This window comes from Alternaria metachromatica (assembly GCF_023757995.1).
Source record: "Alternaria metachromatica strain BMP 0045 chromosome Unknown scaffold_4, whole genome shotgun sequence".
Lineage (NCBI taxonomy): Eukaryota > Fungi > Ascomycota > Dothideomycetes > Pleosporales > Pleosporaceae > Alternaria > Alternaria metachromatica.
In genome coordinates, this window is record NW_026055495.1 from 578,434 (window position 1) to 600,078 (window position 21,645).

The 21,645-nt window shown below is 53.2% G+C and overlaps 4 protein-coding genes across 4 annotated transcripts; 1 reads left to right on the forward strand and 3 right to left on the reverse strand.

The window, feature by feature from the left end:
- Positions 1-951: 951 nt before the first annotated feature.
- J4E83_002556 (uncharacterized protein) lies at positions 952-5,787 on the reverse strand (the record flags this gene model as incomplete). Its single annotated transcript, XM_049329501.1, has 4 exons — positions 952-3,957; positions 4,005-4,970; positions 5,025-5,417; positions 5,467-5,787. The coding sequence occupies 4 exons, from the start codon at positions 5,785-5,787 to the stop codon at positions 952-954; spliced, it is 4,686 nt and encodes a 1,561-aa protein (XP_049191180.1).
- Positions 5,788-8,753: 2,966 nt separating this feature from the next.
- On the reverse strand, positions 8,754-12,543 carry STU1 (suppressor of tub2 mutation; the record flags this gene model as incomplete). Its single annotated transcript, XM_049329502.1, has 4 exons — positions 8,754-10,887; positions 10,937-11,854; positions 11,908-12,026; positions 12,088-12,543. 4 exons carry the CDS (start codon positions 12,541-12,543, stop codon positions 8,754-8,756), a joined length of 3,627 nt encoding a protein of 1,208 aa, XP_049191181.1.
- A 549-nt stretch (positions 12,544-13,092) lies between these two features.
- Positions 13,093-14,130, reverse strand: J4E83_002558 (uncharacterized protein; the record flags this gene model as incomplete). The annotated part of the gene is made up of 2 exons (XM_049329503.1): positions 13,093-13,442; positions 13,494-14,130. 2 exons carry the CDS (start codon positions 14,128-14,130, stop codon positions 13,093-13,095), a joined length of 987 nt encoding a protein of 328 aa, XP_049191182.1.
- Positions 14,131-17,332: 3,202 nt separating this feature from the next.
- Positions 17,333-21,234, forward strand: J4E83_002559 (uncharacterized protein; the record flags this gene model as incomplete). The annotated part of the gene is made up of 6 exons (XM_049329504.1): positions 17,333-17,407; positions 17,462-17,492; positions 17,593-18,129; positions 18,190-20,853; positions 20,902-21,035; positions 21,088-21,234. 6 exons carry the CDS (start codon positions 17,333-17,335, stop codon positions 21,232-21,234), a joined length of 3,588 nt encoding a protein of 1,195 aa, XP_049191183.1.
- Between the last annotated feature and the right edge of the window lie 411 nt (positions 21,235-21,645).

Consider the following 21,645-nt stretch of genomic DNA (forward strand, 5'->3'; position numbering starts at 1 on the left):
CCCGAGATATCGTGGGAAATGGATCAATCCGACCGACGAAGCCTCTGCTGCCACCTCCGCTTATTATGCGTCATTGGAATACCACTGATATTGAGCTTACACGAGTCTGGCGTATGCCTAATCCCCTGAAGTCGCTCATGATACTTCGACGTTTAGATAACGCGGTTATCATCTTGGCTTGCGGACTGCTTTACGTTGTACACACCTGCATCAATGCTTCACTTTCAACCTTATTCGTCGACGTGTATCATCTAGATCAGCTCCAGGCCGGACTTATTTACCTTCCCTTTGGTGTCGGCGGAGCTGCATCCACTTTGGTGTCTGGCCGGCTTCTAAATCGAGCTTGGCGCAAAGCGCGAACCACGCAAGGCTTGTCCACGGATAAGGTCGCTGGAGACGACTTGGACAGCTTTTCTGTCGAGAAAGCTCGGCTGCAGGTCATCTGGATACCCATGTTCATAACTATTGCGTCCATTGTAACCTACGGGTGGGTGTTACATTACCAAAAGGTGCGTCGTATCTCCGAGCTCTAGTTGTGCTGATGCTCAAACACTAAAGCCAATGGCCATATCACTCGTCCTGCAGTTTGCAACAGGGTTCGTTATGCAGCTAGACTTCAGCGTCAGTTCCTCCCTGAGAATCCTTCATATGGAGTTTGAGAGCTGAAGATCTCGCAGGTATACAACACGCTCCTCGTAGACAAGAACAATCAAGCACCGGTAGTTGCACAAGCATCTAGCAATATAGTCCGGTGCGCCTTAGCAGCAGTCACAGTATCGTTTCTGCAGCCCATGATAAACTCAATGGGTGTAGGCGGAACATTCACATTCATGGGCGGGCTATGCCTGATTGCTCAATGCTTGTTTCTCGTTGATTACTACAAAGGAACTGCATGGCGACAGAAGCATCTACGTAGTCTGTAGGGCTCTTTACATGACCAACCGTATATGCTCAAATGAAGCTTGAGCATCTCACCACTGCGACCTCTCCATTCCGCGGGCACAAAAGAGATCTTTCTTGAAGCCAAATCATACATAACTCGAGACAGTCTTTACTAACCCAGTCTGCTGGCAATGCGAATATCTCGGAGAATCCTTTCCTCTCATGGTTTTGTTGATTCGTGACCTGTGATGGTTGCGCGAGTTTAGCGTCCGACAGAATTTCCCAGGAACAGATAGAGAAAGTCCGTGACAAGAAGAGTAATCGATCGCGTTTGAGGAAGGACAGTGCTAAGCCGATTTGAGAAGCCATTTCTTCTGGGAGGAATATGGGAACCACTATGTGTCGATGGTCGCTGGCCACGTCTGGTTGAGTCTCGACGCTCGCACTTGTTGAAAGGGATGACGTCGTGAAGTAGAGGAACTCTTTTAGCTTGGACCTGTTGCTTCGCGACATCTGAACGAGGATGTGTTGCTTGTCCGACGTAACCAATATGCGCTCCACGGTCCTTGCCGCAGCTTCTTGATCTGATAGGGCTGAGGTATCTGGCTCAAGTGATCTCTCGATACGATACGTGGCACGATCGTTCAAGTCCCATGATAGTATCACGACTGAGTTTTGACCGAAGCCAAAGATCAGCGCTGGGTCTTGAGGATGTGCGATCCACTTGTGGTCATGTTCGGGCGCGGGTACTGAGCGCACTACCGAGGCTGACTCGAGTGAGATTGTGCAGAGCGTGGCTGATGTAGCTACGAACAGATGGCTCGAGTCTGGCTGGAACAGGAGCTGCTGTATAGAACCGTCCGTGAGGGTCTTGAGTGAGACTTCGAATTGATGGTGCACAACGCCGTCACTGCCTGACGCATTCATGTTCATAGCCATGGCGAAAATCTTCTTGCCCGAGTCGGCATAACATATGTAACGGCCATCATAGCTCCAGGCCACCTGCTCAATGCTCAAAAAGCCTTTAGAGGTATGCAGTTCTGTCGCCTCGACTTCTTTCGTGTTGCATAGCATTACGCGTCCACTTTCAGTACCGTAGCAATAGTACTGACCGTTTGGCGAAGCCGCGAGTACGGTGATCGCATCTATCCTCCGGGATGTATGGACAGGCGTTATTGACTCTTGCGACGAGCTTTCCGACTCGCCTTCAGTATCCGTTCCTTTTATTGCACTCTCTGCATATCGCACTAGTGCTGCAGGTTCCCAGGTGTTTCCGTAGTAGCCTCGCACGTCGTAGATACGTCTGTGATCAGCGCTGAACGCCAAGCCGAGGATGGCGTCTTGAGACGCAAGCTGGTAAATGAGGTGAAAGGTGTTGGTGGTATATATCTTGATCGCACCCCGTACATCACCCGTTGCGAATAGGTTTCCGTCTCCGCTAACGGTTAGTACTGAAGCGCCTGTGAAGATCTCTTCGGGCTCGCCTCCATATGGATCCCACCTAAAGACTACCCCGTCATTGTATAATCCCAGGACTTGCGGAGGATGCGGGAGCCACTCTGCTGCAGCGACTTCGCCTCTTGCAACTTCTTTCCGGGCACGCCAGCAGTGGCCAATGTGATAAGGGCCTTCCACTTCCCAAGCGGATAACGGATGACCACGGTATGCAATTGCGATCAAACTGCCGTCACCGCTAAGTGCCATGTAGCTTGCGGCGTTCAAGAAGTGACCTTTGAGTTCCTCTTCCTCGAAATTCGCGACAACATTCCAAGTCGGCGATTGCTCGTTGATCTCAAGCGAACGTAGCTGCTTATCGTCCGACCCAACTAACAACGTTCTGTTATTGTTCACAAAGGCGATCACAAGTGGCCGCGTTCGTGTTGCAGGGTTCGGTACTGTCGCTACACATTCTCCAGTGGAGATTTCCCAGATCTTTGTAGTCCTGTAGCCGTATGTGACGATCGATGTCCCGGAAGAGTTCAGTTTCATCATGTATGTACGTTCATCGTGTCTGATGGGACTCGTTGCTGTCTCCTCAAAGAGGGAGGTGTCGAACAAAGACGCTTTCCCCGAGGCGGCCAGTACAGCGACATAATTTCCCGCAGTCGATATAGAGGAGGCATAGGTACCAAACCCGAATGATAGTCGTGCGAGAGAGTCGTCCCATGTCTGTGTCGAAATCCCGGAAATCATCAGACTCCTTTGCTCTGTTCTACCAAACTGCTGATAGATAGCTGAGTTGTGCGGACAGAAAGAAGCAATGGTTTTGTGTATTGTAGGGGGGTTGCGTCGCAGGATGGCGCCGAACTTGCCAATGATTTTGACAAAGTCCACTGCCCAGGTTTCGGCCAGCTCCAGTTCCACTACGTCACTTCTTCCGATATTGGCTGGAAGCTGAGATTTCCTCTTGTTGACATAGCCGAGCAGATTTTTCGACGCCTGAATGAGTATGCGAAGTCGAAGTTCACTTGCTAGGATATGTATCCACGTCAGTACACAGTGGCCTGTCAGGAATTTGTTTATAACACTAGCCACGGCTTCACTACCGGCTGGCACTGCTACCAAATGAGATGACCACCAGTTCGAGCTGTAGCTTGCAAAGTCCGGTATATCATGAGTAACCTCTGATCGAAGGCCGCTAGACATGAGATATCGCATGCAGCTTAAGAACAACTGCTCATGTGCCTGACGTCGATCTACTTGGAAAGGTCGGCGGACAGCGCCAAGCAGATACTCTCGAGCCGTTTCATGGATCATCGCGACGTTGCCATCATTGTCAATGACCACAAAGCCGCTACAGACGTTCTTGATGGACTCTTGAATGTCTAGAAACTCATGTGTGTCACCTTCTAGTGCCTGCAAGAGCTCCTCTATTGTGAGGGCGCGGAACGCACATGTGACACACTGAAGAACGGCTGACGCTAGGGCGGTGTCAGCAGATGATTGGTGCTCGGCGATGGTAACAGCCATCCGGTCATAGATTGCTTCCATTCCACGGGGAAATTCGTGAAAAGCTTGCTCAACGGCGGAGAGCGTATGACACGAGTTGATCTTTTCTACAGCGAGTCGTACCCACTGAGAGGTTAGCAACTTCATAGCATGGTACTGAATATCAAACTTACGAGAAAGTTGTCTTGCGCTTCGTGCAAGATACGCTGAATGATATCATCCCTAAAGCCCTTGCTACCAGGCAAGATGAGTTCTCGGTCAACGTAGCAACGTAAGTCATCCACATGGCCCTCGATGGTGATCGTCTGTTGGAAAATTGTGTTTGGTGTATGCTCCAGACCAGCAGCTATCTCTGTAGTGTCGCGACTGACCAAAAGGACCCGGATAGGTGTCGCAGAACCAGCAATGTCAGAGAGCAGGTCTATCAGGGCTTTGGGATTATCAGCTTCGTCAAGGCCATCGATGACCCAGTGAAGTGTTTTCCCGGGACCGAGCTTGAACAATATGGATCTGAATATCCGATCCCAGATCGTCCTCGGGTTTGCAGCCTCAAAGTCGACAGCTTCGCTTTCCACCTCCGCTATCTTTTGCAGAAATTCAGGTAATTGTTGTGCAATCTGATAAGCGATTGAACGTAGGAGAAAGCTCAGAGTGCGCTTTCTTCTATCTGCGAACCGCACGAAAAAGTACTGACAGCAGAAATCGCGCTCGATCAGGCTGTTGATGATAAACGAACTTAGGACCGACTTTCCTCGTGCCGCGGCCCCCTTCAGCCAAAGTATCTGATGAGAGGATATGTGAGGACTGAGCCAATCCAAGAAGCGCTGTTCTTCATGAATCCATTGGTTAGTACCCTGCACCCATTGGTCCCGGAAGAAGATGTAGTCAGTGTTGGGAAACTCGGCGATAGCTAATATGGCTTTGAGATCCCTTGATCGTCTCCTTCTTGGTGCGCTCTGGCTTCCAGATTGACTCTTCGATATTGACTTGCTGACGAGTGACTTGAGAACGTTCCTCACTGTGATATAGTTCGGGTCGTGAGGGCTCTCATACTTGCAGACACCGTGGTGGTCTGCGTTCAGAGGGTTGGATGTCTCTCCAGGATATCCGAGCAGCGACGAATCCCTTTCTAGCACCATCTTCGCATGTTAGCAGTGAAGCTAAAGTTGTACATATGCAACTAGGTCACTCACCACTCGCGCTCGCGCACTCTTGGGCCCGATCGAAGTCGGCTGTGTCTCGTAGAAGGAAACGATCTTTAGCTTTGGTGCAATGTGACGAAACTGTTCATTCAGCTTCTGTAACGTGGACGAATTCCGCGTCAGCTCAGAAATGAAAGGCTTGGAATTTGTTACGGGAGTCGACTGTAATATTCGGTTGAGCACGTTGGCCAAATTGGTGCCACGATGTGGGGTCGAGAGGAAGATGATTGCTGAAATGGCTTTCACTATGTTTTCGTATTCTGGATCGTTTTGACCCTGCATGTAGGCCTGGAAAGTGTGAGCAAGGTACGTGCAACTGATGAGTGATGTTACCTCTTTGACGATTAGACCGCCCATGCTGTGGACTACGAACAGCAAAGGTACCTGAAATTCGGTTTAGCAAAAGCAAAAGGCCACAATAACATTGCCTCACTTGACCCATGTTCAGATTTTCGCTCTTGTCATCCGTGTAATACTTGAGATTGTACAGTAGAGTTTTGGCGAAGTCCAGTATCACGTTGGTGGCATTGCTGCCGTTCGTGAAATCCGCATCGTAGCCAAAGCTCAGAATCCTCGCGAGGCAGATATCTGGCTCGAGTGGTAGGAAAGTCAAAGGCCAGAAGAGTCCAGGGCTTTTGTGTTTCGACCAAGTCATACGGCTACTTCCACCAAGCCCATGTATGAAGACTATGTCGGCTTTATGTCCGTTGTCTGGTGTATATACTACGTTTAGTCCCAGAGCTCCAGGGTCCATGTGAGTTGGAGATGTGGACATTTGAGATGGCGAAGGAGTGTTCGAGGAGCGAACATCGTCTCCCTGATCTGGAAGGAGCAACGGGTCGACAACGCCTGTTTCTCTTCGCCGAATTCTTCTGCTCGCACCTCTTAGGAAATTCAAGGTATTCGAAGCCTAAAGGAGTATTAAGACTGCGATCTGTGTATTTCCTCAATAGCACTTACCATACTGGGGAAAGGTTCTCGCGAACGTGCTGAGAGGCCGTCTCTGGACACGGGACATTCATGGTTAGAGATACTTTGCTTGCGTGGCGATATCTAAGCCTCAAAGTCCTGACCGGTCGTGTGTGGCATGGATCTTAGTCGCCGTTCAAGTTGGGGGCCGCATGCGGGGTAGTGTTTGTTCGTCTGGGAGTGCCAACCCAGCTAATCATAGTCGCGCAGCCCTGTTAATTAGGGCGCAGTCCTGGTGTCCATCTGATGGATGCCTGTAATGTGGCGTCTCTTGGAACCGGAAGGGAGGCGGATCATGGATAATGATTAAGGGCGGGAGCGACGTCCCGCTCGTGGCTGCCGACCCGCGAATCATCTTACGTGCGGTGAACACCGAAGCTGCTCTCGTGCCACCATCTCAGCATCCAACGTAAGCAAAAGATAACGTACCCGCATACAAGGCTTCCATCAGCTGTTCCCTCTGCCATTCGAGAGCCGACATATCATAAGTGCGGGGTCCCCTACCCGTAGTCGTGTGCTAGTCTTTCATATCCGCCATGATGAACGCATTAGAATGGGAAACCGAAATAGGAGGGACGTTCCGCATTCACCGGGCTGTAACCAGAGGTAGTCGTTCCTACAACCCCGACGTCAAACTTCGTACACTAAGCACTACGAATTAGCTATGCCTGTCGGTACCAGGATCATATCTGCAGAGCCTTGCGGTGTTTCTGCCTGGACGAAGACAGCAAAGATTGACGTGATACTCCCGGACCAAAGCTCAAAGACCTTTTTCCTCAAAGTATGTCGTGGTAGAGTAGAAGGTATTTGTACTTGCTGACATATCGTTGCAACACAAAGTGCGCCACCGGCCAGGGCTCAAAGGCTCTTGTCGAAGGCGAGTACGAATCTGCATGCGCTATCAACAAGATAGTTCCAGGTCTGGTTCCTCGAGCGACAGGATGGGGGAAGTATCTAGATGGTAGCACCCAAGTCTATTTCTTCCTTGGGAACCACCACGACATGGACCTGGTGCCAGCCCCAGAACCGGCAAGCCTTGTGGAGAGAGTTTCCAAAATGCACATTGAAGGGAAATCTCCAAATGGCATGTTCGGATTCGACGTACCAACAGTGTGTGGCAAGTTTGTACGCACGACGAAATGGGAGAAGACCTGGGCGGCGTGTTTTACCAATTTGCTCAACGATGTGATCAAATATGACAACGAGACCAACGGTCCTTGGCCAGAGTTCGATGCTGCCTGCAAGCAGGTAATCGCTATCGTTATTCCAAGACTCCTAGGTGCTCTCCAGTCGGATGGTCGAAATATCGAGCCAGTGTTGATCCACGGTGATTTGTGGGAACAGAATGTTGGCATCGACATGGAAACTGGCGACACGATCCTGTTCGACCCCGGGTGTATTTATGCCCATAATGAGATGGAGTTCGGCACCTGGAGAGCGTCTTGGGCCTGTCACTTCAATTCTCCGATATACATGCGATTGTATCAGCGCCATATCGAGCCGTCCGAGCCTGTAGATGAGTGGGACGATCGAAATCGACTATACAGTATCCATATATATCTGAACGATTCCGCAGGCCATCCGGGTAGTATTTCGAGAGCCACGTGAGTATTCATCTGGAGGAGTGTAGAATCGAGCTGATGAAATCCAGAGCTTACAACGACATGTTGTACTTGTGCGAGAAGTACGCACCGCTGGAGGGCCTAGGCACGTATCGTCCAGAGAATGACGTTAGCGTTACTGGCGCCTACATCGAGCACGAGACCACGAAGATGAGCCATCTCCATCATGCCGTAAAGACTTGATAATCGATACATTCGGGTCAACCCTGCGTCTGAGCGTACATCAATTCCGTTGGAGCTGGTGTTAGACTGAAGGTTGTGCGGTGCTGGTGATGAGGGAAACGGCGCGTCCCTGCCCAAGTGAGCTCGACGCGTCCGAAGTGGGTACCTAGGTACGCGTCATGCGCTAGCCTCAGAAACCGGGGTGGCAGGCGCTGCCCAAGTGATGCCATCGACTTATTTTTGCTATCGCGCTCGAGCCTAATGAATATTCTTACGGCTAAAATAGGCCTCGTGCTTTAAAACCTTGCGCTGTGTTGCACCAAAGAGCAGTGCAAAAAATCTAAGGATCAATTAACATCAAACCACCCACGCATGACATAAGCCCGCACCCCAAAGCTACACACTATTGTTCTAGCCTGCATACTCAAGTAACGAGATCAAAACGGGCTGAAGTAGACGCCGTAGTTGTAGCACTATTGTTTAAACCCCAACTTTCAAGCATGTTGTACACCCGTATATCCTTTCTACACAGCCTGACACCAGCTGCAACCTCCGCAAAAGGCGTCCTTTCATGTTGCATCAACACGACTGAGTATCACCCAACCAAGCATAACCATACATCTAAGAAGAAGAAAAAGTTGCATAGAATTACATATCTCAACTACCAATTCCCAGCCCTAGACCCTACTGCCCCACAAAGAACAAGGCTAGAAAGTAACGAATCAAGACGTTGATGAAAAGTGACTGACTACCGGAGCGATCCCGCTTTTCTCAAAACGCCTTCAAGGAAAACAAAGCCACAAAAGGTCAAACGCCAGACCAAGATGAATGAGTGACATAGGAGATGCCCATGTTCCCAACCACCAATCAGTTCCAACAAACGAGACATTCCAAGTGCTAATACAGAGCGCCAACTGTGCAGGCTCGATCAAGCCAAACGCTTCAATCGCAAAGGAAGGACAGCCACCTAGGCCTTAGCCTTCTTGGCAAGGTAGTATGTCAAGAGGTTCAAGTGCTGTTCCCTCGCGCCGGCAACGGCTTTCCAAAAGCCGCCGTCTTCCTTTGCGCCGTCGGAGCCATTGATGCGTTCGTGGAGGGCGATGCAGAACTCAATGTCTGCTTTGCGCACGTCGGCGTCTTGGTCGTCCATGCAGCGTACGGCTAGTCTGCCTAGACGCGCAGTCTGTTCGGCGGACAGTGTGACGTTTTTAGCGCCGCTCATCTGGACGAGGGATGCAAGGGTGGTCAAAGCCATGGTCGTGGACCGGGTTGACGCTTGGCCTGGTTGGGATGAGACCGAAGACTTGGAGTTTGGCGAGGATGTTGGAGTGGATGCGGGCGTGTCCTCAATCATCGCGAGGACGGTGTTAAGGCAGTCTAGAGTCTGACCGTACTTGACGATCTCGTCTGCGGTCGCTTCAAGGTCAATGGCAATGTGTGATGTGCTTTCGTACTGTGCCTTTGTCTGTAGGATCGTGCGAAGAACGCGAGAGTAGTACTTTGAAGTCTCCTTACGGTAGAGGGATAGCAACGCGCGAATTGTTGCTAGAGCCTGTACCTTGAGATTGACAGCTTTCATCTGAGGCGCCTTCAACTCGTGGACGGGTGCCTCAAGGAAATCCAGACATGCCAGTAATAGCCTGCCAAAGTTCTCGTCATTCGGTCCCCAGATTTCTTGGTTCGACTTGACCATGTCCTGCATGCGGCGGAACATGTGGGCTTCGACTGTGCGTCCTTCAATCTTTTTGATGCCGCTTGTGAGCAGCTGTCGGTTCTTCAGCACTTCAGCATCGTTTGTCTCGTAGCTTTGCGTGTGCAGAACACTTCCTGTGCTGTTCGTCTTGTGGTGGCCGCGAGGGCGCTCTTCGTTATCGTTACCCATCATGACATCGCTTGTCATGCTTCCAGTACTTTGGCGGCGCTCGTTGCTCTTCTCGTTAATGGGAAGCTCCTCGAGAACCGGTTTTTCTGATCCATTCTCGACAGGTGTGTGCACTTCGCCAACAAATGGATCCTCAAACACTTGCACTTCGTCTCCGGCGTCGGTACCGCGAGTGCTTGGCCGATCTGGTGACCTCAGGCGCGGGCTGCGTGTCGAAGACCGTAGGCTAGCGCTGTCTAGATGGCCCATAGACTTTGGACTTCTTAGCGCTGCAGCACGAGGGCTGGGTATCGGCAGTCGACCGATGGACTTTCTCGGCTTCGGTGGCGTATCATGTGTGGATTGCGTCGTCGGTTTCGCAAGGTTAGGAATGACCATGGTAAAGTTGTCTTCATCTCCCACATCCACAGCCTCATCGTCTCCAGCTACACTTCCACCCAGACCATTCCTTTGTCGAAATGGTATGGTACCTGCGTCATGCTGGCTTTGTGATCGAACCCAAGGCTTCACCATCGATAGGTCCTCCTCTTTTGCTGGGCTCACAGCCGGGCTCTCGCGACGAGAGCTCGCACTAGGAGACTTGCCATGGGCAATGGGTTGGCCAATCCTTGATTTGGGCCGCGCCGGACTAACTTGCGGGCTGTTCTGTGTTTGCGCACGCGGCCTTGAGCTGCTCTTCGGTACAGCAGGCTTCTTGGTCGCCGTTGGAGCAGGTGTCTTCTCTGGGGTCATGTTGGGCGTGCTCTTTCCTGGTCGTCGGACAGCATATGGGTCCGCGGTCGCTGGTCGGTTCAACTCTGGTCGGCGGACCGGACGACGGACTGTGCCCGACATCAAGGAGCCGGTACCTGTGGAGTTCTTCAGCGCTGACTTCGTTGACTCTCCGGACATGGCAGAGGGTGGTCGCGCCGGGCCCGAAGAAGCCGTGGAGAGATTCGACGTTGTTCTCGCGCCCAGAGACTTGGCCGATTGCGACGTTGGCACTGGTGTATAACTAGCAGCAGCAGAGTTGGGGCGTTCGGGGACACCTTTCGCGGCCGCTAGCTTTGCTCTCCTCTGTTCAGCAATCTTCTCCTTCAGGGCACTCCGCGAGGCACCCGGGCCTATTGATTTCGAAAACGAAGCTGCGCTCGTCGTGGACGAGGGGGCTGAGCCGTTCGGGTTGTTGGGGTCCTTTTCGAGTGCGGTCTTTTCTCGCTTGTCGAGCGTATCGAACATCCTGGATGCTGTGTTAGTGACTGACTATGCTTCTAGATGGTCAAACTTACTTCTCGGCCCTCTGAGGCCATACCAAAGCGTATGTCCAGTAGGCGCTTCGGTAGGCCTCGCGCACCTTGGGGTTAGCGTCCGTGACACCTCTCCGGATCAAGGTGTCCAATGTTTCCAGCCCTCCTGAGTGTTCGATGTGCGAGGTGTGCCTCTTGATCAGGGTCTTTGCCCAGGTCGCAGAGTGGGTTCGGGGTTGCACGTTCTTGTCTTGTGAGGCCATGGCTACGTGCTGCAATACGCGACTGTTGTACGACACACTCTGGAAAATGGTGTCTACTGTAACGGCTCCGTTCTGCGCTGCGATGTTCTTCGTAGCACCACACATCTTGATGAAAGATTGCAGGAGAATCTCAACCCAGGGGTCGATTGCAGAGCCGAGTGTCTTTGCAAGCTCCTGAACCAGCAGGCAGCCGTTGGTGGACATGGTTGTTCGAAGCGAGTTGGCGACCTTGAGGATACCGTCTAGGAGCGATTTTATGCCGGCGATGAAAGTTGCGTGGAACTCATGAGGCGCATTGCCCTTGAGTATACGTCTCAACTTTGTGCAGTTCTTATCTCTGGCCAGCCAATTGCCCTCGCTCTCCTTGCCTTCGTAGCAGGGCGCCATGTCGCGGAACACGTCGTCGAGCTCGCGCTGTGTGTAGATGTGTATGGGGTCCATGACGACAACCTCGACCGGGGGAGGCTGCTCATCCGCAAAGCTCTCTGCCAAGCCGACGTCGGGTTGCAGCGTCTGGGCGCGTTTGGATACGATGGGTCGGGCGACGGGGGCGGGTGGTTGGGCAGGCGCGACATCCACGCTCTTAGCCATGGCGTCGTCGTCGAGGTGGGAGGTGATGTAGGTGGCAATGGCTTTCCGGACATTCAGGGCCACGAGCTGCTTCTTAAGGTTGGCTTTGGCGTGTTCCGGAGCGTGTCTGTCGTGATGTCAGTTGCTACCATGGTGCAGCATATCCGCCAATGGACGTACCCAAAGAGCTCCACAACCGCCTTCTTCGCCGTGTCGCGCACGGCGGGATCCGCGTCTTCGCAGTTTGCCACGAGCTGGTTGGAGTAGCTCTTGAAAGGGAGCCCTTCGCTCTTGTTCATCTGTCGTCACCCAAGCGTTAGAACATTTTCGCGCCTGCCCGATGCGCTACGGGGGACCAACCTTGACCACCCACAACATGGCGGATTCTTTGGCGCGCGGGTTTGTGCTCTTGATGGCATCGTGTATCAGCGCGTCAATTTCCATGGAGCACAGGTAGTGCAGGTCGGCCAGAATCTGCGAGGCGGCGCTGCGGTGGCTTTCGCGCCCATCGCCCAACTTGTCGGCGAGGATGGAACATAGTATGGGCGACTGTGACGTAAGAATCGACGTCTCCTTCTGCAGTTGCAGGCGCTTGATGAAGTGGCTCAGCGTCGAGAAGCCCGTGGACACGAGCGCGGCCGAGGTGGCGGCGGTGCAGGCGATGCGGATGCACTCGAAGATAGGAGCCTGACAACTTTCAGGGACCCGGTTGTGCTTGATGCTCGACTTGAGCGTGCTGAACAGGGCCAGGCGCGACTGGACATCGGTCGACGGCTTCTGGAGTGCCTTGAGCAGGTCCGACGTCTCTTTCTCCATTGTGGGCGCAAATTGGCCCTTTGTCGCAAATAATCCGGCAGCGGTAGAGGCGGGGTGGTTTGTATATGTTATGAGAGTTGTTTACGGCGGGCAGCCATCCCCGTTCACGCTAGACCAGTGTCCGAGCAACCGTGCGCTTTACATGCCGCACTGCCGCTACCCCAGGGGCGCACGGCGATCCACCCTCGAAGCTTCCAGATGAATGCGAACAGCTGGTCAGGACGTGTCGCTTATTCCAATTGCAAGGCTGCTTTGATCTTCACGTCACATTGTACATCAGATGGCCTGCCCGAAACTTCCTTCTTTGCCACGTCATAAAGCGCGACAACACCACCGTAAATCACTCAAGCGGGGCCAGCCATGACAAAGTGATAGGCCGTTGCGCCGGATGCGCGGGCTGCACTAGAACAAGAGCATTAACGTTTCGAGAGGAGCCGAGTCAAAACAACAACAGATAATGAGCGAGCGATTTATTTCATTGTACAGATGATCTTTACGGATTTAGGTAATGACAGCCTTCTCTTTGTCCGACGAAGCCGATCATGCCATCTAAGCGTCCTTGTTCTGAGCGTTCCTTTCATCCCAGACACCGACGGCCTCCTCAGCTGCCTTGACACCGCTGAGAGCCATGGCGCCAAAGGTAGGTCCCATGCGGTTGGCGCCATCAACCTCGCTGAGTTCCATGCCGCCGACGATCAGACCAGGCACAACCTCGCGGGTGCGCTTGACAATGGCATCTTCGGCAGTGCGCATGTCGAGGCCGCGCATGCCACCGAGCTTCTCAATCTGCTGCATAGACACGAGGCGCTTGACGGAGAAAGCGCCGAATGGGCCGTCGTGGCCGGTGGTTGAGATGACAAGAGGTGCATTGATGGTGTTCGGGTCCATGCAAGACTGGTCTGTAAACAATTAGTAAGAGCCGAGAAAAAGAAAGCAAGACTGCAGCGTACCATCGTGGTGCATAGAGACGAGAGTCCAGTTGGTGACAACACCAGCGATGCGGACGGCGTTGGGGTCGCTGGAGGTAGGAGCCGGACGGGTGATGAGGTCCTCGACAGCCGTCGCGTTGAACAGCTTGACGTTGGGGAACTGCAGGACCTTGGACAGCAAGGTGGATGTGAAGAGCGCGGCATGCTTGACGACGACAAAGTCACCTTCGTCCTCGTAGGGGACGCCGATCTCATTCAAGAAGAGCTCCGCAGGCTTGCGCATGACCATGGCGCTGAAGAGCTGGCCACCGAGCCAGGCACCACCACCGGGAGCAACGCCAGCTTCGACAATGGCAATCTTGAGGTCAGGACGCTTGGTGGCGAGCGTGTAAGCGGCAGACAGACCGCATGAACCCGCACCGACGATGACAATGTCCGACTCAGCATAGGTGTCAAGGTCGTTGAAGTAGCGGCGGGTCATTGCACGAGACACCTGCGACTCGCGGATAGGGGCGAAGGTGAACTTGTCCCACTTGTTCTCGAGCTCAGCGACAGTCTTGGCCTGGCCGTTGAAGGCAGCCTTGACAGCGAGATCCTTCTTGATGCCCATGTCGTTGCTAGCAACGGGAGTTTCGAAAATGGCAGCCGGGGGAGACATGGTGAGATGGGTTCAAGGGTCGAAATCTGCGAATTGTTAAGTCTGTTCCACACAGGGAGAGACAGAGCAGAGCATGATCCTTTTCGCAGGTATTATCCTGATCAAGTTCGAAACCGTATAATCTCAGAACGAATCCAGCAGGGCCCGACTACCGCACTGAAGTAGAAGGACTACGACAGTATGGGAGACAGACACTGCTGGAAACGAACACCGGTTCATGCAGTATACTTAGCTGTAAAAGTACCTATGTGACTTGAGGACAACGCCCACGTGCGGAACATGTTCTGCATCGTGGCTGCCATACTTGGTCGTGACGAGTATCTGCGTGGGGGTTAGCCATTGCTCTTGAGTACCTTGAAGCAGTGGATGAGTACGGATACTGAATAACTTGAGCTTTGCAAAGACAGTTAGACTGTTGTAGCAAAAAGAAAGGAAGAGGGGCAGGTCAGAAGGGAGGTTTAAATATTCCAACGTGCCCCGCCACCTCGTCCACGAATATCCTCAGTCATCCGTTGGGGCGGGGTAGCTCTTGCTGTCTGCATATGAAGTGCTTGAATACAGAAGGACCCACTGTATTGTACCGCGTCCGGACCCATGTGTTCAGCACCGCGGAGTATTTTATTCGTGAGAACGGTATGTGGTGACAGGGTCCTGCATTAGTAGTCCTAATTGGGACGCAGCTCTGCGCAGTAATACATCATTAGCAAGAAGGACCGACCCACCAGACGGGAAAATTGAGGACCACACATGCTCGTGTAATTGAAATATCACCGCGAGAGAGCGTGATTCGAGGAAGGCACCGGCTAATGTTGCGAGACATCCAAGGTTGTGGTTCCTGCCTGTTAGCGTTGGTGTTGCTCAAGACGAGATGCTTGGCATTACGACGTTCTGTTTGGAAGGCGCCACCACGACATGATACTTTCACAACTGTTCCTAGTGGTACTCTTTGATAATGTGACAATACAGCAGCGTACATGCAAAGGTATGATGATGGTACAGTAGGAATCGATACTGCAGGGGACCCAGAAGTATATCTATTTCAGTCCCAGACTTGCTTCGGACTTTTGACGAACCTTAGTATATCACGATGTCTAAGTTAACAAATCGATAAGTTCTTTATGGAACCAGTCATATGGTAACCCATGTTGCCGAACGGGCTGGTAAACTTAATCGTGTACCAAAGGTAAGGTACTATGATGCTGACTCAATAAGGTTGATCGAGACCCGCTCAGCGATGAAGATAAGGTTGAGACGGGCAGCGGCAGCCGAACTCGAGTCAACACAGAGGCAAGGCAGAGCCTGGTTGCCTGAATTTTCAGGTGGTGATCAAACGTAGTGGCGGACCGCAGCGGACGGTACAAGCATCCGAGGTAAAGCTGTTTAGGTGGTACGACGACACATGTCAAACAGCCTTGGTGTTGTGACAGGCGTTGATGAGACAGATGTGCGGCAACTGTCTTCGGATGCGTGGTACGTGGTACCTGGTGTTGTCTGGAAGTATGCCTGGTACAGGTAGAAGAGGCGTTGTTAATGGTCGAGCGCGAATCGCGGTTGGGCGCTGACTCTCGAGGCGGGCAGATCAGCAGGGTGGTTCGGATCGATGAAACGTGTCTGTGTGCGCCTCGTTATTCCCGTTTGTTTCAGGATCGTGGCAGAAGGATTCCGAAGGGAGCAATTGCCGATTGGTGAGTATTTTCCGACGTGTACAGGATGATGCAAAGTAGTTGGATACCTCGGCGATGTATGCACGCGAGGATCGGCTGAGTGGAAATGCTCAGGAGTCCAACGAACGGGATGTTGACGGCGTGGTTCCTGTGCAACATTGGTTCTGGTGAGCACAGGCGGTATAATGGGGCCTAGTTAGCGTCTGGACGTCGAGCGTGTTCGAAATAGAGACACGGGTGTTTTGCGGGGAATGAACGCGTCCTTCAATCTCTCGAGGGCGACCGCACTTTCCGATAGGATGGTGCGCTGACCCGGCATTGAACTCTGAAACGAGCGGATGATATTGTAAGCTGTGCGAATATCTGTCTGGCTGCAAATTGTTAATGTATTGGTAGGTCAAGAAAGCGGCCGCGTTCCTGCATGATCTAATGCTAGACATGTGTGCAGCGCAGATGACGGGCATGTGCCGATGGATGCGCTTCAGGGGAAAGGGCTGAGATTGCGTCAGCTATTTTGAGGATTGGGAGGATTGAGGGATGAGTTCCAATTAGTGCGGGAGAAGCGATATTATTAATTGAGCTCGTGATGCGGGTGATGACCGCATGGCGTCTTGGAGGTGGTCAGAAAGACAGGAGGTTCAGAGCTATATGCGCCACGCGCAGTGTGAGCTGGGCTGAGAATTGGTACAAGGAGACTACCTGAATCAAGAGGCGATTCACGAGTGCCGGCGTTTACAAATGATAGCCCTAAGGTGGTCAGTTGTGCAATGAACGGGCCGTTGTCAGAGGAAGGGGCCCTGGAGCGCACGATCTGCGATGGCGTGTGCTTGGCAGGGCCTCTGCAGACGTCGTAATAGCGCGGTGGAGCTGGAGTTGCAGCCCGGTCTCGAAAGCTGACCACCTTGGGCCTGCGCCGTGCGAGTGTTTGGAATTCCACGGTTGTGTTCCCATGTGCGGCACATGCTGGCAGCCGTGGTAGAGGCGCTTAGCAAGTCTATCAAAAGTCTATCAAAAGTGCAGCTAGGGGCCAGAGGACACGCGCAGAGGCTGGATTAGGCTTTCACTCTTTACATCGCCCGCGGTCCCCTGGTCGTGGCCGCCGCATGGATTTGTCTGCCGCGTATCTTTCCAGACCCTGACCAGGCACTAGCCCGCCCATTGGCTCTGCACCTCCACACCACCACGACGCCGCTGCGAGGTGCGCCTGTCTCGTCGACCAACCTAACTGCCCTGGGCCCGAGTCGCGCACAGAAGCCGTTCGCCAGTGCACCGACGCCGCTGCTGGTCGTCGCCTTTGCTTTTGCGCCGTTGGCACCCACGACCTTCTTTCGCCTTGCACTGTAGTCTGCGCTGTAGTCTGGTGCTAGTAACTTTGGGGATCGCCCAGACGACGAACCACTGAACACGCCCACGCCCTGCCAGCTGCCAATTGTCCCTCCGAGCACGACACGGCTCCGGCGCCGACTGCACGCCCGCCCTCGCGCTGCCCGCCAGCATTGCTACTGCTCCTTCACCGACACGCATATTTCTAGCCCGCCATGGAGAGCCCGACCGGCTATCCAGAGTCTCCAATCGACGACGAGGTCGTGTATCCGTGCAAGGGATGCGGAGAGGTATGAGCCGCTGCTATCACAACTTCCCCTCTGCAATCGCTCATAGCAGTCTAGATCCTCGAGGAAGGCAAGGCCTTCGAGCTCGGTATGCTTCCCCGCTGAGCCTACACCACAACTACCATCGCGCCTTCCTCCCACCGCCCATGCCATCACCTGCCGAGGATGTATATGCTAACATTGCCTAGCCGGAAACCGATGGCACATCGACTGCTTCCGCTGCAACACGTGCGGCACCCTCCTCGACTCGGATGCGAACCTGCTGCTGCTCGGCGACGGCTCCCTGATATGCAACAACTGTACATATAGCTGCAACCACTGCGGCAACAAGATCGAGGATCTGGCCATCTTGACTGGTGACCAGGCCTTCTGTGCCAACTGCTTTCGGTGCAGGAATTGCAAGCGCAAGATCGAGAACCTGCGCTATGCCCGCACCTCGCAGGGTATCTTCTGCATGTCGTGTCATGAGTCGCTCATGGCTCGACGGCGCAAGAAATCCAAAAAGCCGCCCTCAGTGGCGCCCAAGGTGGACAAATCACTGCCTGCTCTGCCTCCCCACGAGCAGAACCAGTCCACCTTCACCCCAGACCTGGATACGCCATCCGACATCTTCTCGGAGCCCACCACGACCGATGTATCTCCCAGACCTCCTCAGCCGCGCCGGGGTGATTCGTCGTCAAACTTCAGGCGCGATGCCTCACCAATTGGGGATACTGCACGAAGGGGTATGAAACCCACATGGCCTACATCATGCTCACACATAGCTAACCTAGCCACAATTACAGACAATACCACACTTCCAGCAACAACATACAACAAGGACAGCGCGCGTTCAGAGCTGGTAGACAACGGCGACGACGGCATCCTCCTCCCCTTCGCTCTCGATCCCAACCCTGCGCCCGGTCCATCCCCGCTCGGCCGACCCATCAGCAGATTCAATGACCGAACGCTGGGAGCCAAACCGACCGGAAGCGGTGACAGCAAGAGCGGGCGCGATTACTTTAGTAGGCCCACTGGCGATCATCGCGAGAAGCTGAAGGAGAATGGCTCTCGAGAAGCCTCCAAAGAGAGACGCCAGACGCAAACACAGAGCCCGCACATCGCCTTCCAAGAGAAAGGCAGGCAGCCTTCAGATACACTGGTCGAGACACTTAGGAAGAAGAAGGACATATCCAACGAATCTCCTGCCGCTGAGCCTCGGTCAAGGAGTCAGCACGCTTCTCCCGCCCCTTCAGGTCCAGAACCCTTCAAACTACAGGATGTACCCAAGAACAAGAAGGCGGAGGCCAAACGCAAGGACTCTGACGAGACGCCATCACCGCAACCGCAGCAACAGCAACAGCAGCAGCCGTCTTCTTCCAAGAACGACATCATGTCTGCGCGGCTGAGTCGTCCCCTCATCGAGCCAACCTTCACTAGCTCACCACCACTTGGCTCGCAAGATTCACCGCAGACCTCAGAATCGTCGTTCGGCTCCAATCTTCCGCTAGAAAGACCTGCGCGTGGTGATTCGCTCAAGGCTTCGACCCTCAAACCTTCAGCCCCAATCTCACGAAACGAGAGGGCCCCATCACCCACCACACCGACTCTAAGCCATCCAGAGCGAACATCATCTACCAACACAGCCAGTGCGAACCTCAACGCCGGACTTGGCATACTCAGTCCTTCGGATTCGCCAGCCTCCAAAACTCCATCGGACCCTCCAGTTCTCCCCGCACGTTCAGGTGGACGGCCAGCCCCGCCCTCGACCGACACTTTCACATCTCCACGCGCACCCCCGCAACCACCTGCCATTCAGCAACACAAGACGAGCGACTCCATCAGCAGTGCCCAAAGCGAAGCATCCCGAGATGCATATGGAGCTGGTGGCCTTCCTCGATATAGCGCCCAGGGCGATTTCTCCATGGATGAGGATTTCGCGCGTTTGCTTGGAAGCCAGGATGGAAGAGATGAAAAAGACAACGGGGTGTTCAGGAGAGTTTCGAACGCTGTGTCCAAGCATGGGCGCAGTTTCAGTGATCGTGGTTCAGTCACATCACGAGGTCACAAAAAATGGCCTACGAACGGCTCCATCGACATTAGCAGCCCGACAGTTGCCTCGCCCGACACTAAAGAGGAAGGCGTCAACCTGCGCAACGAGCTGCGCCGCGCCCAGCAGCGGATCGCTGAGCTGGAGGCCGAGAAGAACGGCCTACAAGAATCGATGCATAGTGCGGCCGACATCAGACAGGCAAACACGGTTCTGCGAGAGAAGCGAAACACCATGGCTGTCTTGGATACGCAACGTGAGATGGTGATCCGCGAGCTTGAAATCATGACTGAACACCTCAAGCACGCTAAGAGCGGCCAGGGCAATGTTGAGATCGGTCAGCTCAAGTCAGACATTCTCAAAGACTTTGCAAACTCGTTGCAGAAGCTCAAAGACAATCTGGGAAATCAAATAGAGGACCTGATCACGAAGAGATCGGAGTTGACGGAGGAGATCTCGAACCTCATTCAGATGAAAGACAAGGGTTTCCAAGAGTACGAATCGCTCACGGCCGCTAACACTAGACTTTCCGCCATGAACAGGGACCTGGTAGACAACATCCAGACCAACCTCAAGAACAACAAGAAGAGTGGACAGAACCTTGATGTTGCTGCCAATGGCCTTGGCATATACAACGCGCAGCACAAGGGCGGCAAATCAGAAGTATCCGTGGATGCACCAGTAATACCGCATGATCACTCCTATGCCAATCTCGACGATGGCGAGGCGACCGTCGCGCAGCCGCAAGTCGTTAACATTAGGAAGACCGGAAAACCCACCAAATTCTCTACCTGGAAGAAGGGCGGACAAGCCATTACAAAGAACGTCACCAAGGGTTTCAAGGGAGCATTCGGTTCAGAGCAGAAGCAGGAGGACTACAACGTCAAGGTCATTGGCACTCCTTACGGCTCTGTGCACTCTGGGCCCGACATTGCAGCCATGTCCATGTCGAGTTCCATCAAAAGCCGGGATACCATGGACCAAGGAACCCCGCGAGGCTGGTTCGGTGGAAAGCCTGGCAACGTTAGACCAGGCGGCCCGCCCCAAGGCTTCAGGCCCATGCAGAACATCAACAACAGCACCACTAATCTGGCTGCTGCCGACGCCAGTACAGTGCTCTTTGGGTCTGACCTGACAGCACGATGCGAGTTCGAACGGCAGATGATTCCACGCATCGTCAGCAGATGTATCGAAGAGGTTGAGCTTCGCGGCATGGACGTGGAAGGTATCTACCGTAAAAGCGGCGGTACCTCTCAGGTGAACCAAGTGCGCAGTGGCTTCGAGACAGACACCGAGCACGACATCTCGGACCCAGATCTCGACATCCACTCCGTCACTTCTGCGCTGAAGAACTACTTCCGCAGGCTCCCTGTGCCGCTGATCACATACGATGTCTATGATCAGTTCCTGGAAGCTGGCCGTAAGTTCATACCATCAGACGACAGATCCAATGCTAACGATTGTACAGAACTTGAAGAGCCGACTGCTCAGTCTAGAGCTTTGTCTGCCGCTGTGAACGAAATTCCCAAGGCTCATCGTGATACCTTGCAATTCCTCGTGTTCCATCTGTCGCGGGTCATACAGCACGCCAGTGACAATTTGGTAAGTACACACAATAGATGTTTGACGTGTACCATGACTAATACGTGAATAGATGACACCACTCAATGTCGCTGTCGTTTTTGCGCCAACCATCATGCGGCCTATGGACATCCAGCGCGAACTCACCGACGTGCAACAGCAGCGTGTCGCCGTGCAAGCGCTCTTGGAAAACTACAAAACAGTTTTCGGTGATGAATAAAGTGAGCGCAACGCTCACAAAAACTCGCAAGGGCAATCGAAGGCGCCCAAAATTTCTGTTATATCGTTTCCATTTTTCAACATGTGTATCTACAGCGGGCGTTACCGGCCCGATCTCCAAGAGCTTGTTTGTCCTTGTCTGTGTATCATACGAATCTGCACACAGTTTTGGATCCTATCTGTATCGAGGTCCGTGAGGCGTGTATCGATGGCTACGATGGAGATTGTGTTTATACCCTTGGGGCTTTTTGCTTGGTCATCTAAGCGAAGTCAGCGATATATAATGAATTCTTGAGACTGTTGTTCTTGTATTCATCCGGTCCAGATCATTCACATGCTCCACATGGATGTGCTGTTCCTATGCTTGGCGCTTTCGCTACGTCGCCGCTAACGCGCTCAGGATGACGTCGGT